At 35.6% G+C, this 14,237-nt stretch overlaps 2 protein-coding genes and 1 long non-coding RNA gene across 5 annotated transcripts; 2 read left to right on the forward strand and 1 right to left on the reverse strand.

Annotated features, from left to right (window-relative positions):
- The first annotated feature begins 349 nt into the window (after positions 1-349).
- On the forward strand, positions 350-4,004 carry LOC108460815 (chloride channel protein CLC-b-like). Its single transcript, XM_017760478.2, has 6 exons — positions 350-738; positions 840-1,040; positions 1,133-1,310; positions 1,693-2,225; positions 2,402-3,551; positions 3,639-4,004. The coding sequence occupies exons 1-6, from the start codon at positions 542-544 to the stop codon at positions 3,732-3,734; spliced, it is 2,355 nt and encodes a 784-aa protein (XP_017615967.1). The 5' UTR covers positions 350-541; the 3' UTR covers positions 3,735-4,004.
- Positions 4,005-4,583: 579 nt separating this feature from the next.
- Positions 4,584-7,871, reverse strand: LOC108460816 (uncharacterized protein At3g27210-like). 2 transcript variants are annotated; one of them, XM_017760479.2, is made up of 3 exons: positions 6,938-7,871; positions 5,624-5,704; positions 4,584-5,410 (listed from the first exon to the last, which is right to left on the reverse strand). In XM_017760479.2, exons 1-3 carry the CDS (start codon positions 7,116-7,118, stop codon positions 4,950-4,952), a joined length of 723 nt encoding a protein of 240 aa, XP_017615968.1. In that variant the 5' UTR covers positions 7,119-7,871; the 3' UTR covers positions 4,584-4,949. The 2 variants fall into 2 exon arrangements, with proteins under 2 accessions (XP_017615968.1, XP_052883035.1); XM_053027075.1 differs by lacking the exon at positions 6,938-7,871 and adding an exon at positions 5,804-6,319.
- A 113-nt stretch (positions 7,872-7,984) lies between these two features.
- On the forward strand, positions 7,985-8,811 carry LOC128291502 (uncharacterized). Of its 2 annotated transcripts, none has more exons than XR_008281309.1 (3): positions 7,985-8,151; positions 8,229-8,273; positions 8,571-8,811. It is a non-coding gene; the product is annotated as an uncharacterized LOC128291502 (long non-coding RNA). The 2 variants fall into 2 exon arrangements; XR_008281308.1 differs by having other exon boundaries at positions 8,229-8,255.
- Positions 8,812-14,237: the final 5,426 nt, after the last annotated feature.

Genomic DNA, 14,237 nt, shown 5'->3' on the forward strand with positions numbered 1-14,237 from the left:
AGCCAAATGCCAAAGCAATAAACAGCCAATGTGAACATTAATTTATCCAATTTCATCTTATTCTATATGTTGCAGTAAATTTCTGCATGTGATACTTCATTATTGGTGGGGCCAATTTTGGAGTAAAAATGTGGCCTACTTTGATTGTAGGTGGGCCAATTTTCATCCATTTGAACACACTAAAGATCTGAGGAGTGATTTGCGTGATCTGCATGCATGGATTATATGGTCAAAAAAATGAAAAACCAAATAAGGGTTTATTTAAAAGGATATTCATAAAAATAAAAATAAAAATAAAAATTATTTTTAAAAATAAAAAAAAATTCAAAAATGTTATATTAAAGACCAACAATGGTTAAACTTTCTTTAACTAGCGTGTATATCGTGCAACTTCATGTGAAGAAAGATTGGTTTAAAGTAGGACAAAGAAGCTTAAGTGCACTATAAAGTTTCAAGAGATATAAAAAGCTTTTGCTTCCTCCTTAATACTAATCCATTGCCATTCAAAAGCCAACACTTTTGTCTTTGCCTTCTTTGATTGATGGAGGATTCAAACCATTTGGCAAATCCAGAAACACCCCATAGCTTGGAGGCTGAAACTTATGAAGAAGAAGAAGGAAGTGACACTGAGAGCAATTCTTTGCGTCAGCCACTTCTCAAAAGAAACAGAACCCTTTCTTCCACTCCATTAGCCTTGGTTGGAGCCAAGGTCTCCCATATTGAGAGTTTGGATTATGAGTAATAATCTTATATACACATATATTTCTAAATTCTGAATTTTCTTCTTCTTTGATCATTGTTTCTGATAACATCTACTAAAAGAAAAAAAATTGATGCAGGATAAATGAAAATGATCTTTTCAAGCATGATTGGAGAAGAAGATCTAAAGTTCAAGTTTTGCAGTACATTTTCTTGAAATGGTCTTTGGCTTTCCTTGTTGGATTGTTGACAGGATTGATTGCCACCCTTATCAATCTTGCAATTGAGAATATTGCTGGCTATAAGCTTCTTGCTATTGTTGGTTTCATAGAGGAGGGCAGGTAAGGACTTTAATGATCAAAGACTAAACTTCAGTTTTACATCCAAGATGATCTGAATTTGATTTTGATAATGACTAGGTGACTTGATGCAGGTATATGTCTGGGTTGATCTTTTTCACTGGGATAAACTTTTTTCTGACCTTGATTGCTGCAGTTCTCTGTGTGTGTTTTGCCCCAACTGCAGCTGGTCCTGGTATCCCTGAAATCAAGGCTTATCTCAATGGAGTTGATACTCCTAACATGTTTGGTGCTACAACATTGCTTGTCAAGGTTGGTTACCTTTTCAGTTAGAAATGCCTGTTTTAAACAATTATGGAAGGTAGAGACCGATCAGATCCGGCATTTCAAGAGTTCTTTTCTGTCCTATAGATCAATTGTGGGTTTGCCATTGTGCTTTATGCTTTGCTGCTTTTGTCCGGGATTTAAGGATTGAGCAGTTTCACTTTAATTTGTTTCTTAATTTGGATCCAGTGAGATACTTTCACTTTAATTTGTTTCTTAATTAGTGTGCTGGTAAATTTGGATCTAGTATGAGATACTTTTTCTAGTATGAGATACTTTTTCTTTGTTTCTTTATAATTTGGATATAGTATGAGATAGTTTCACTTTAATTTGTTTCTTAGTGGTGCTGATGACCTTTGTAAAATTGTAGATTGTTGGCAGCATTGGAGCAGTTTCTGCTGGTCTAGATCTGGGGAAAGAAGGGCCTTTAGTGCACATTGGGAGTTGCATTGCTTCATTACTAGCCCAGGGAGGGCCTGATAACTACCGCATCAAGTGGCGTTGGCTTCGGTACTTCAACAATGATCGGGATCGCAGAGATATTATCACCTGTGGTTCTTCCTCGGGTGTTTGTGCAGCTTTCCGTGCCCCCGTGGGAGGTGTCCTATTTGCTCTCGAAGAAGTTGCAACATGGTGGAGGAGTGCCCTTCTCTGGAGAACTTTCTTTAGTACAGCAGTTGTGGTGGTAGTGCTAAGGGCATTCATCGAAATCTGCAATTCTGGGAAATGTGGCCTTTTCGGAACAGGAGGGTTGATCATGTTCGATGTTAGCGATGTTAAAGTCAGCTACCAAGCCATGGATGTAATCCCAATTATCATAATTGGAATCATTGGTGGACTTTTGGGAAGCTTATATAATCATGTTCTTCATAAGGTCCTCAGAGTCTACAATCTCATTAACCAGTAAGCTACATAATCCATCATCCTCTTCAATTATGTTATCACATCAATCCTACAACTACATTGATTTATTTTTAACATATTCTAAAAATTCGATAAATGGTCAATGAGCAATTCAAAATGAATATAATTCTGTTTGATTGCTTGATTAGTAATCAATGTTTTTAATCTTGTTGCAGTAAGGGGAAAATGCATAAGCTACTCCTAGCTCTTGGTGTCTCTCTTTTTACCTCTGTGTGCCAATACTGTCTCCCATTTCTAGCTCAATGCAGAGCATGCGATCCATCTTTTCCTGAGACTTGTCCGACAAATGATCGGTCTGGGAACTTCAAGCAGTTCAACTGCCCTGATGGCTACTATAATGATCTAGCCACCCTCCTTCTTACCACTAATGATGATGCTGTTCGAAACATTTTCTCAACCAACACTACAAATGAATTCCATGTTACCTCCATTTTAATCTTTTTTGCACTTTATTGCATCTTAGGACTTATTACTTTTGGCATTGCTGTTCCTTCTGGTCTCTTCCTCCCTATCATTCTAATGGGCTCAGGTTATGGTCGACTTCTCAGTATGGCCATGGGATCATATACAAACTTAGACGAGGGTCTTTTTGCTGTTCTTGGTGCAGCCTCCCTTATGGCTGGCTCAATGAGGATGACTGTGTCACTTTGTGTCATATTCCTTGAACTCACAAACAACCTTCTTTTGCTGCCAATAACTATGATAGTCCTTTTGATTGCCAAAACTGTTGGAGACTGCTTCAACCCCAGTATCTATGAGATTATACTAGAACTTAAAGGCCTTCCTTTCCTAGATGCAAATCCTGAACCCTGGATGAGAAATCTCACAGTTGGCGAGCTTGCTGATGTCAAGCCACCGGTAGTCACTCTTTGTGGGGTGGAAAAGGTTTCACGGATCATGGACGTATTGAGGAACACTACACATAATGCATTCCCCATTGTAGACCAGGGTGTGCTGGTGCCAGGCACGGTAGCCACCGGTGCAACCGAACTGCATGGACTGATCCTCAGAGCTCACCTTGTTCAAGCCTTGAAGAAAAAATGGTTCCTGCCAGAGAAAAGAAGAACTGAGGAATGGGAAGTGAGGGAGAAATTCAACTGGGTAGAACTTGCTGAAAGGGAACTCAAGATTGAGCAGGTGGCAGTGACCCGTGATGAAATGGAAATGTATGTTGATTTACATCCTCTCACCAACACAACCCCTTTCACTGTGGTGGAAAGCATGTCAGTGGCTAAAGCCTTGGTGCTGTTCAGGCAAGTCGGACTCCGGCATTTGCTCATCGTGCCAAAGTATCAAGGCGCAGGGGTCAGTTTACTAACCATAAACACTTCTCTTCTTTTTCATGCTTTTCTTCCATTTTTGTACACCTTACTTACAAAGTTGCTTCTGCAGGTGGCTCCTGTAGTTGGGATCTTGACCAGGCAAGACTTGCGGGCTTACAACATTTTGAGTGCCTTTCCTCATCTAGAAAGACCCAAGCTTTCTTAAGCGAAAAATAAAACAAAACTACAATAGCAGATTTGTTTGAACCACACATTTTTTTTTCATCTTTCTAAGTTCAGTCTTCCACAGTTGCACTCAATTTTTGCAGTTTTTTTTTCACCTATGGATAGATCAAAGAGAAGAGATTCAACAGCCGTGTACAACCTTGTTAAGTTGCACCAATTCTTTTTCATAAAGTTTCAGTTAAATAACGAAGATATTTACATTTGATTAAGAACAGAGCAATAAATGAAATAGATTGTTTTTTTCTGTTTACATCTTGCTGTCCTCTTATGGCAACACGTGATGAATCCGAGACCAATGCTAACTTGGCGCATCCTTCACAACCACTTCCGTACTATGAAAGCCATGTTTAACACCTCAATCCCACATTAAAAACTCGAGACACATAGACTTAATCTCACACTTGTGAGACAAAAACCGCAAGACTTTAGAGTTGAAGCAGACAACATATTGTAGATTGGTTTAAGGTCTCTACAGTCTGATCTTACCACTTTCTAACTGTATTAAATCCGAAGAGTTCCGAAAAGTAAATGCAAATCTATGCCCCTTCGTTACTCAAGTTTGTTTCTTCCCTTTCTTCTTTAGGGTCCTTTTGAACACAGCTAAAACAGCAATGGTTGAAGAAAACATCCCAAAATTACTTTCAATGGATAAATCAACAAAAGGTGAAGGGAGGGCTTACTTTACAACAGAAAAATAAGTGTCCATCATGTTCAAATTTATTAAGAACACAAACTTTGAAGGAGCAACATCTTTGAGTGTTGAGAAAGAAAGTTAAAGCATGAGCTTTTCAAAGTGCCAAGACCTACTAATCAAGAAGCACAATTAATATTTCACAACCCTTAAGTTACTTAAGATATATAAAAAATACTTTACATAATATATATGAAATTGATTACAAGAGTCATTTACAAGTTTTCCTTTGATTCTTTTGCATTTTTATCACACAATACCTGTAATGTTATAAACTTCGTGTCGAAAAGAAAATTAATACCTTCAGGTTGACTGAGACGGTATACTACTAATAGGCCAGGGCAGCTTTTTTTCATTTCCCTGAATCCGAAAATCCCATATTTAAGTAACCATGACACCAAGACTTCGTTAATTCTGACAAAAATTTGAAGTCATCTTGAGCAAATGATCTCTGGGAATCAAGATCCAGGCTTCTTCAATCTAATTGCTGGTAGCGGATGGAAGTTACGGCTTATCGTTTGCAGCTATTGCAGGGCTCATCTTCTTCTTCCTCTCACTAAAACTACTACATGAAACCAAGCTGGGAAGGCAACACTGTACAGATCTTAATGGCTTCTCTTTAAAGATAGGGTTATCTCCATTCACAGTCCTTTCACTACTGCAGCAGGAGTTAGCTCCAGAGACATAAGGGGTACCATCTACGGATTTTGGAGGTAGTATGTCTTGGATAGTTGGTTTGACTATCTTTTCAGTGGCAGTGTCCTGGTTGCTTGAGGTATTTGGCTCGGTAGTATCATGGTCATCCCTAATGCTCTCTTGGAATAGTTCAACCAGCTTCTTTTTCTTCCCTGATGGGGATGTTTCAGAAACTGACCCTGGAGATCCATCATCACCGACTTTGTTAACTTGAGATGTCCCCACAAAGAAGCTCCGATGAACTGGGGTATTACTATGAGGAGTAAAATCTGCACAGAAACATACAAACATTTCGAAAAATGATTTGATATTAGAGCAGGAAGGACTATACAGTTGCTCTGGTATATATTCATAAAACATCCAAGGCAACATTATCACAAATGATCACAAACAACCTAACTTATGTCATGAAAGCTTCTCCATTTATGACCATTATATAAGCTTGCTAGATCAATGAATTCAAAATTTTATTATATTCATACCCCCATTGACACTAACGAAATCATCCTCACAATCTGAATCGAGATACGCTCGGGAATCAAAAAAAGTTTCATCTTTACTACCTGCAAAACAAATGAACAGTTTAGCTCAAGGTATTTAGATTGCTAAAAAGGATGAAGTTGATTTAAGAACTACATCATCACAATGTACAAGGATGTAACCTCTTTGATATTCTACAAATATAACATCACTACCAGCAACCCTGTGACTCATAAACAAGTATGAATGGTACCCAGATAGTCCACAAATTGCCTTTCTGGTCTTTCTATATACATGTTAATATCAAATTATTTACACCAATGTCCTTGGAAAAACCTTAAAACTCTTTGTTCCTTCATAATATCTAGGTGTGGTCCATGCATCAACAAGCTTTCCATCAGAGGCTGACAAATCTACAATAGGATGTGTACTGCTCTCTATATACAGAAATTAAAAAATGGGCCCCTATAATGTGCACCTTCAAAAATCAGACAAAATCTTAAAATAGCTGACATGTCTTTATGCTATTACTATTCCACATCACAAGGTAAGGTATTGAACAAGGGCGTTTCAATCCATCTGAATAAAGATCCACCCCAAAAGTCTAACTTAGAACCTAAAACTTCAGAGATTTAGGAATAGTTGGCTTCATTACATCTGATATTAGATATCTTTTTTTGCAAAAACTACAATACTGGAAGACTTTTCTTGCAAGACAAGCTACTTCTCTTTAACAAATCTCATATGAAACGGAAGGGGGGAAATGGAGTTAACTGGTAAACATGAACTTTTTTTTACTTATAAAAGAAATCTCAACTCTAATAAATAAATTTAAGCTAAGATAGATGAACTTGCAGTAAAACAACGGTGAAAATGCTCTGAAATGTCACCACGCCATACTCTATTGTGCTATGAAACAATAACAAGACCCCACAACTATAAGAAAACCAAAAAAAAAAAAAAAAAAAGAGCCACCATGTTTATATCTCACAATCAACAAAGCTAAAACCAATTTCATTAGGCATATCATTCATGGCATAGATTGAAACATAATCATAAAAATCAATAATTGGGAGCATCATTATTCATCAAGCCAGAAAAAAAAAAAAAAACCTTTCTTCTATTAAAAAGGTAAATAGTCTACTAGACATCAAGATCATTCCTGAATGTGAAAAAAAAAAAAAAAAACAACCTTTGTACTCAATTTATGATAAAAGTGTACGACAAGAAAAAAAAAAAAAAGATTGCCTTTATCTCATAACGAAGCAAACTAATTCCAAAAACAAGACCAAGAAAACCAAAAAGAAAACAATTACCTAAATCTTTAAAAGTAGAGGAAGATTGAGATTCAAGTGCAAAGTGACCATTGGCAGCAGCAGGTTTCTCTTTAACAGGTGAAGGTGGAATGATAAGGCTATCTGTTTTAGGCTCTATAAAAAGCCCAAGTTTCATGGCAGACTCTTGAGAGCTCTTATGCACTGAAACACATGAACCCATCTCTTTTTTTTTCCCTTCTCCCACTCTCTCTCTCTCTCTGTCTCCAACTCTTTAGAACCACAGAATCCCACTAAGAAAAGAAGAAACTTTCTTTTATTTTGCCAATGGACCGTGCAACCCAAAAGGCAGAAGCAAAAAGAAAATGGAAGAGAAAGGAAAGAGAGCTCTTTTTCTTTAGCGTTATGTTAAAAAAGAAAAGGAAAAATGGATTCTGCAAGAGAGTGCTTAGTCTTGAATTGAAAGGGAAGTTAGCACAACAATTAGCAAGCAGTGCTGGAATTAGTTTCTTTTTATTACTTTTTGTTCTTATAATAAAATATATTTTAAATTATCAAATTGGACCATAAATCCGACCTGTCCCTAGATTAGCTAGAAAATTCCAAACAGAAATACAAAAGAGAGGAAAGCAAATGGAATATGGAAAACCCACTGAGGATGGTTGTGGCTATAGTACCAAAAGATAAGAGTTTTTGAAAATCAAAACAATAACAAAATTCTAATCAAAAGAAAGAATTATATCTCTTTTGTTTGTATGCCAACACCGACCATTTCCAATTGTCATTGTCTGTCTGTTTGAGCTTCACATTCACTAAAAATATCATACCCTTCGGAATATATTTAATCGATCAAGCTTTTCAATCATGAATCATGGAGAAAATATTTATTAGAGATTTATGATCGGCCAAGCCATGTGGCTGCCTGGCGTGATCGTTTTTTGTTTCTTTCAAGCTTTGAACTTTCGAGATCAAACCATGTGATATTCATATGAATGATTCACTATAATTTGATTAGTGGTTTAAACAAATCCCACTTTCAAGTCACTTTCTTAAATCTTTAAGAGGTTGTGGCAAAAAAAAGCAATTAATGGGAATATGTGTTTGCTTTCTTAGGCCCAAGACTGCAAATCCACTTTCCAAACAAAACTTAACTTGGGCTCCAAAACAATAATAAAAAGCCTAAAACTTGGACCCTATTTGATGAACAAGAAAGAAAATGGGACTTTGGAGCTGACTGGCATCACACGGATATCATGGTAAAAGCATTTAGCTTTGCTTTTCATGGATTCTTAACATATGAAAAAGAGTTTCTAAATTCTAATCTTCTTTTCAGCTCTGGACCTTTTTTTCTGCAGGATGGGTATGTTTCATTGCTTTGGTAAAGCTCTCTCCTTTACTTTTTCGGTACATAGTCTTCACTTTTTTGCTTTAGTTATTATTGTGATTATATCTGCTAATTGGGGTAAGTAAAGTTCAAACTTTGTAATATTCCGCGACCTTTATGTTATTATTGTGATTATATCTGCTACTTGGGGTAAGTAAAGGTCAAACCTTGTAATATTCCACAACCTTTTTGCATTGGTTACTTCTTGAAGAGTACCATTCCTTGGGAACACCATGTTCATGCATTAGAGCAATGAAGACATGCTAAAGCCTTTGTGGATTTGTTTTGCAGGTGAGATGGTGGGTTCGAACCTTCAATAAAATGATTCGAGATTATTGGTGATAATGACCTTTCTGAAGTGCTCTATGTATGTACAAACCGGCCTGCAAATATAATTGAATGATATTATGGAGACATGGTTTATTGGTTGAGCTAATCAGAAATAGTGATTTAAATCTACCAATTGTTGTTAAGACTGATGAAGAAAACCCAAATTAATTTCACAGTTGTTGAGCTGAAACCTCTTTCTACACACACTGTTTCATCTTTGGATCAAATTGTTACATCCAGGAGCTTTCAAACAAAAACGAGATGTCCATTTACGTGCACGCACGTGAGAAGCATACATTTATCCTCGACAAGAAACGATCCTTAAATCTGTCTGCTGTGCCATGTTCCAAACCTAAGTCCCATATTTTTTTGTTTTTAAATTATGCATAGCTTCACGTGTATTCACGTGCACATTAGGTTCTGTAAACCTAGTTTTATGGATGTTTGAAACTTTCAATGCAATTTCAATTCTGGGTTTAAAATGAAAAAGCAGTAAACCCCAAAGTTACAAGTTCTCCTAAAATGCAATAACTTCACTTGTTGAGGTGAAGAAGTGGCCTTCCAGGCAAGAAAATGGAAGGGGACAAAATGGGAAAATGAACATTTTGTTGATTTACTCCTTTTGTTCATTGAAGTTAAGAGAGCCAAAAGTAGTAAGGGTTCCATGGACAACCTGGAGTTGCAATGATGATTGATTGATTCATGGGTCGGTACGTGGAGCTTGTCAACGTAGGAACTTCATGCCAAATTTGACCTATGACTCGCTAGCCTTCCTATCATGCCCCAGCTTTTCGTTTCAACTTTCATGGACATATATATCTTCAGTGGATTGATGTCATCCTCTTTATGTTTCAAAATTTCAATCATTTCCCCTCATCCAACTTGCTTCACATACTACCATTGCTTTTTCTCCATCTTTAATGCATTTATTATTGCGTAACAAATTCTATTGCTATTTATTAGAATATCAGCCTTTTTCTTATTGTGATATAAGGGGAATTTTTATTTTATTATTTATATTTTTCTAAAATAGGATTTTTTAAGATTATTTTTATAATTTTTTTTAATATTACACAACTTCAACATCTACCAATTTCGAGGTCCATATCAATAGTTTTTGAAGGAAACTCGACACTCATAGGTATCGCGAGATTTAGTATTTATGTCAAAGATTCCTTACGGAATCTAATTTCCATAATTTAGGACATGATAAAATAATTATACTTTGACGTTGACTCTATTGGGTGTTTAGATCATGATCAATTTTTGAGATTTGTTAATGTTAGAGTTTGTGTGACCCAAATCTCATCACTCATTGAAGAAATAAATCCAGTGGCAAAATAAGGGGATCTTTGCAGGTTCAATATGCAAAGTGCCAAGTCTGTTAGTACTCCATTAGCAGCCCACTTTAGACTTTCATCAGCTTTATCTCTGCAATCAGATGATGAGATTGACTACATGTCACGTGTCCCATATTCTACTGCAGTGGGATCTCTCATGTATGTTATGGTTTGCTCACATCCATATCTATCATATTCAGTTAGTGCAGTCAGTAGATACATTGCGAATCCTGGTAGAGAACATTGGAAAGCAGTTCAGTGTATTTTCAGATACTTACGATGTACTACTGATGTTTGTTTATAGTTTGTAAGAACTAAAGATGGATTCATTGGGTGTGTTGATTCTGATTTTGTTGAAAACCTTGATAAAAGAATGTCACTCACAGGGTATGTTGATAAGTGCTAAAAGTAACATGTTTTAATCTCATTCTTAATGCATTTTTAGAATATTATTCGATGTTATTGGTGAATTTTATGCTCCTAATATTTTAAATTCATTTTTTATACTTAGGAGAGCATTTGGAAGCAAAAGGAGCGAAAAATGAGCGAAAATCGAAAAATTAGAGCAAGGTACAAGAGCCACACGGGCTAACCCCTTCCACATGGCTTGGCTACATGGGCTACCACACGACCATGTGGCAGGCCGTGTCGATTTTGCGAAATTACACTCTGAACAGTGAAAAACGCGATTTTTAAGTTTTTCGGGCTTTTTAAGACATATATATAACAAAATAAGAAGATAGGAAAAAGCTGCCATAGAATATTTAAGAAAACAACTCAAAAAAATCATTGAAGCAGATTCTGAAGTAGATTTCTATCAAAATTGAAGACTCCCCGTTGATTTTTTAGGAAGCCATCATGAGTTTCTTTATTTCTTTCGATTATACTTTGTCTTGGATGTTTTTATTTCAAGCATGAACTAATTTTCTAAATACCTAGGGAGATGAACCCTATGATAGACTGTGTCTTTTGATTTTTATTTTACGCAATAAATACTTAGATCTTATTTTCAATTATGTGTGTTTAATTCTTGATTTGATATTTCTAGACTATTGATTCATGTTTGGTATGGTTAAATCAGAGGAGGAATAGACCATGTTTAATAGTAGATCTAGCGTAATTGAGTGGAGTTGTATACAATCCTAAAAATAAGACGATATAAATCTATTGAATTAGAGTCAAATCTAATGGGGGAATCCATAGATTGAGTTAATGTGATAATAGAGGTTTTAATTAGAAAGAAATTTCAATTAATCAACTTAGACTCAGTTGCTCTTACTCTCGAAAGATATATTAGCGTAATTTAAGGATTTCTACATATCAAGATGCTACGTAAAAAAATTGTGTAATTTAGATTGATAGTGACAGATGAAATCTAGGTGAATTATTTCCTAGGTATTGTTTCGCTTTTCGGTTATTACTTGGTTATTTTCATGTTTTGTTCTTTTTCGTGTTCGTTAGTTAATTAGTTTAGTTAAATATAGTTTTTAATTGATCACTCGAATTTATCAATTAAATAATAGAAAGATAATAATTACTAGTACTTTTAGTCTTCGTAGGAACAATACCTGTGCTCACCGTAGTTATATTATTAATTAATAGGTGCACTTGCCTTAGTCAAAATTTTAGTTAGTTTCGCGACCACATCATATGTGTTTACTATTGGGGGTTGAGCAATCAGTTGGAAAGCCACTTTGTAGACTACAGTTGCTTTGTCTACTACTGAAGTTGAGTACATGACGATTACTGAGGCTTGTAAAGAAGCTATTTGGTTAAACAGATTCTTTAGTAAACTCAGTAAAGACCTTCAGATTAATACAATGTTTTGTGATAGTCAGAGTGTCATCTTCCTTACGAAGGATCAAATGTTTCATGAGAGAACAAAGCATATTGATGTTCAGTATCATTTTGTGCTTGATATTATTACTCGTGGTGATATTATTGTGAGCAAAGTTAGTACTCATGATAATCTTACAGATATGATGACTGAGTCACTTCCTATAACCAAGTTTGAACATTACTTGAACTTTGTTGGTGCTCATTATTAAAGAATACCCCTTTAGGGGTTTTATGGAAGAGGTGGAGAATTTGTTCGTTGAGAATTCGTGCTAAGGTGGAGATTGTTAGAGTTTGTGTGACCTGAATCCCACCACTTGTTGAAGAAATAAATACAGTGGCAAAATAAAGATATCTGTGGGGGCGAGAGGCTAAAGGCCGTACAAGTAGAATCCATATAAAACTACACTTCTTCTATTTGATTTTGATTAGAACAAGATTTTTTCAATCCTTAAATAGATGTAGTTAAAATTCCTCTTGTATCATTCGTTTTTCAACATTCCTCTGCCTGTGGGTTTTTCCCAAAGGGGTTTCCACGTAAAATCCGTGTGTTCTTATTTTTTTTCTCATTTTTGCAATCATTTTATTGCCATTATTGACATTTATTATAACAGTTAAGGATCTTATACTTCAATTAATATGAATTTGATCTTAGCTACATTGACCTCAACATCATAGATGTTGATGTTTAGCTTATATTTTTTGTGTTTAATTTCTCTTAAACCCTACAATCACTTCTTCTTCCTCTATTATCCTATCCTCTACACATTCAATGTAGCACCCCTAACCCATATCCATTGCCAGAACAATGTTACAGAGTATTACCAAAGTTTATAGAACAAATACAGTTAATTCATATCATTTACTATTCATATTTGAAATCAATCATATTGTTCCTTAAATTGGCCATCGAGGCCCAAAATATGCATTTAAAATAAGTTGGGACTAAACCGGGAACTCAGAGGATTTTTCACGAAATCTCAAAAAATTTCCAAGGTGCAAGGGACACCAGCCCGTGTGGCCAAGTCGTGCGTCTCACACGGTCGAGAGACATGCCGTGTCTTAGGCCGTATGGACATTCGAAATAGGGACAAACGGCCCTGTCCCAGCCTGTGTCCAAATTAGGGTGGTTATTAACTTGGGTCACATGGCCAAGCCATACGCCCGTGTGCTAAGCCGTGTAAACATTTTAATTTACATCAATTACGTGCAGGGGCCACACAGCCAAGTTACATGCCCGTGTGCAGAGGTCGTGTGCCACACACAGCTGAGACATACGCCTGTGTCTCTGTCCGCACGAAAATACCTGAGCATTTTATTTTGCAATTTTAAAGACGCAAGGGACATGCGGCTGAACCACACACTTGTGCGCATATGTGGACAAAATAAGGCCATTTCCAAGCCTTATTTCTCACCCAAACTTGTATTTCACCTACATTAACATTTAAACACATTCCCAATCCAATATAAATCATTCAAATCAAGCCAAAATATTTTTTATGTAACACCCCATAACCCTAAACCATCGTCGGGACAGGGTTACAGATCATTACTGGACATATCGGACAATTTACGATTATTAAAAAACAATTAACATACACATTATAATTTATTCATTAAGTCCCTTTTATGGACCCTTGAGGCCCATAATACGTGTTAGAAATGAATCGAGACTTGTTTGAGTGCTCCAAAAACTTTTCGTAGTTTTTTTTTTTTTTAAACTCAATATAACCTTTTTATAAACATCTAACCTTCTCTGCAATTTCAAACCGCAGCCAATTTACAATCAATATGATAACCAATACATCTTCACATTCAAACATACCTAATTATGCCTAAAACATTGACTTGATAATTTACTCAATAAACATTCTTAACATCATTTAAAATTGGCTAATAAACTTCATTCATTCTCCATGTCAAATTTCATACCATATACACCATTTCATATTTAACATCTCACTTAACCAATGTCAAAACAACATTTGACATCCTTTACAACTACTATTCACATTGGCCTATAAATTTAACCTAGATACATGCCACATTTACCAAAAAGAGAGATACTTCACCAAAGTTTAGCTAAGGTCGGGATTGTTATTTCTATTGATTTGCGCACGGAAACAACCGCACGCTGAGTATAGATATACTCAGTGGTATTACCATAATTCAAATTTGTAACATTATACAATAAATTATATACATTCAATTTATGCCTACAATTATTCAATAATTATTTCATACTTTAAATCAACTTGTTCAATAAGCATTATTTCAAATCTTGTATTTAATTGAATTCATACATTATTTCACTATCTCAATTTCATTAGATTTTTCACATATCATTCCAATAGATCATTTCATTTCATATACAATTCATTCAATTTATTCAATACCAATTCTATTACAATTTGTTCTTTTACCCCTATTAACATAACTCGGACCTTGGCAA

Source organism: Gossypium arboreum, chromosome 4 (assembly GCF_025698485.1).
Source record: "Gossypium arboreum isolate Shixiya-1 chromosome 4, ASM2569848v2, whole genome shotgun sequence".
Classification (NCBI taxonomy): domain Eukaryota; kingdom Viridiplantae; phylum Streptophyta; class Magnoliopsida; order Malvales; family Malvaceae; genus Gossypium; species Gossypium arboreum.